General features: G+C 40.4%; 1 protein-coding gene across 1 annotated transcript; it reads left to right on the forward strand.

Moving 5' to 3' along the window:
• The first annotated feature begins 423 nt into the window (after positions 1 to 423).
• Positions 424 to 1,482, forward strand: LOC107785438 (uncharacterized). The gene has a single exon (XM_016606743.2). The coding sequence runs from the start codon at positions 495 to 497 to the stop codon at positions 1,194 to 1,196; it is 702 nt and encodes a 233-aa protein (XP_016462229.1). The 5' UTR covers positions 424 to 494; the 3' UTR covers positions 1,197 to 1,482.
• The last annotated feature ends 304 nt before the right edge of the window (positions 1,483 to 1,786 follow it).

The raw sequence follows: 1,786 nt of genomic DNA on the forward strand, positions 1-1,786 counted from the left end.
CTCTAATGGTCATATTAACTGTTACAAAATTACTCCTTTAGCTGGATAAAACAAGCTGAAGCAGTTTCTTTCTGTTTTGACATTTGTAATTTCCGTCAATGTCCTCCATTGATAGAGCCATTAGGTTCATACCAAGATGAAAAATTGGCAGTAAATGTGAGCCCAGGACATTTCTCTTTTTAACGAAATGAAAACAGCTAAGCTGAGAGATGTTATCAGGTTGCCAGCTTACTATATGTGTTTGTGACAGGTTCAGGCTATTAGTATGTTATTAGGTAATCCAATAAATTGACTTTTTAAAGTACCAGACCTGAAGCCAAGTGGATGGGAAGTTCAACTACTTAGGTCCTTACGTAACAAACAAATTCTTGAAACTATTGTTATGCATGTATTTAAAACCTATATATAGCAATAGACTTAAAGTGAATAGCACATATCCGAGTTTCATTGATTCCATACACATTTCTCTTTAAGCTTCTAGGATTTGCAGAAATATGGCTCACCATTACCAGCTATCCTCCCTCTTACTGCTTGCATTTCTCAACTTGTGCTTCATCCATGGCCCGATAACTGGAGCAACCGCACGTCGTCTTCTAGAGACGCCCCTCCCCGAGATTCCTAAACTAGAGTTCCCTAAAGTTCCAACCTTGCCAAAGCTTGAGATCCCAACTGTGCCGAAGCCTGAGCTTCCAACCATACCAAAGGCTGAAATGCCAGCTGTTCCAAAGCCTGAGATTCCTATTATGCCAAAACCTGAAGTACCAACTGTGCCAAAGCCCGAGCTACCATCTATCCCTAAGCCTGAGTTACCAACTTTACCAAAGCCTGAGATCCCAGCTGTGCCCAAGCCTAAGTTACCAGTTGCCCCAAAACCTGAGCTTGCTGCTGTGCCAAAGCCTGAGATCCCAGCAATGCCAAAACCCGAGCTTCCTCCCCTGAAAAAGCCAGAAATCCCAACAGTGCCAAAGACCGAGGTTCCTCCAGCTATGAAAAATCCTGAAGTTCCAGCTTTGCCAAAGCCCGAGGCACCAATTGTGCCAAAGCCAGAAATCCCGGAACTACCAAAGCTAAAACTACCAGAGCTTCCAAAGCCAGAAGTCCCAGCTATGCCAAAGCCTGAAATCCCAGAAATTCCTAAACCAAAAGAGATATCTTTTCCTTCACTTTCTCCACCACACAAACCCGCTACTCCTTGAGTAATTATAATACTGCTCGCTCTATTAGAAGGTACCCAACTGTGTTTTGAGATTTCCATCTTGGTCTATGAAGTTTGCTGCGTGGGCATGGCATGGAGATAGTTTGGCAGAACATATTGGATGCTTTCTCTAGGAGTAGAAATTATGATTCTTTTATAGTAGTATTTCAATTGGATGTACCATGTTAGTCGTGTTATTATGCTATATGAGTGTTTTATGTACTTTCTATGCAGTGAAATAAACCTATGATATATATCACTTTCTAGAGTTACTTTGATTTAGTTCCTATCGCTGGCCATATCTGATTTTGCTCATTCCTTTTTTTTTTCCCCCGACTCTTTTCCTCTTCGTTTTTCTTACAACATATTACCACTTTCTTCCATCACATTTCAAGAGATGGAAAGGATGAATACGCATACTTAAGCACCGGTAGAATAATCTGTTCTACAAATAGCTCACATTTTAGTGTATTTTAGAACAAAATTGAAGATTTAACTATTTGTTGCTTTCTGTTTCATTCATCCTAATGCACATTGGATTCTGTTACCACAATCCCGCCTGCTATAAAAGAAACATAAAAATAATGGGAG

Source organism: Nicotiana tabacum, chromosome 7 (assembly GCF_000715075.1).
Source record: "Nicotiana tabacum cultivar K326 chromosome 7, ASM71507v2, whole genome shotgun sequence".
Classification (NCBI taxonomy): Eukaryota; Viridiplantae; Streptophyta; class Magnoliopsida; order Solanales; family Solanaceae; genus Nicotiana; species Nicotiana tabacum.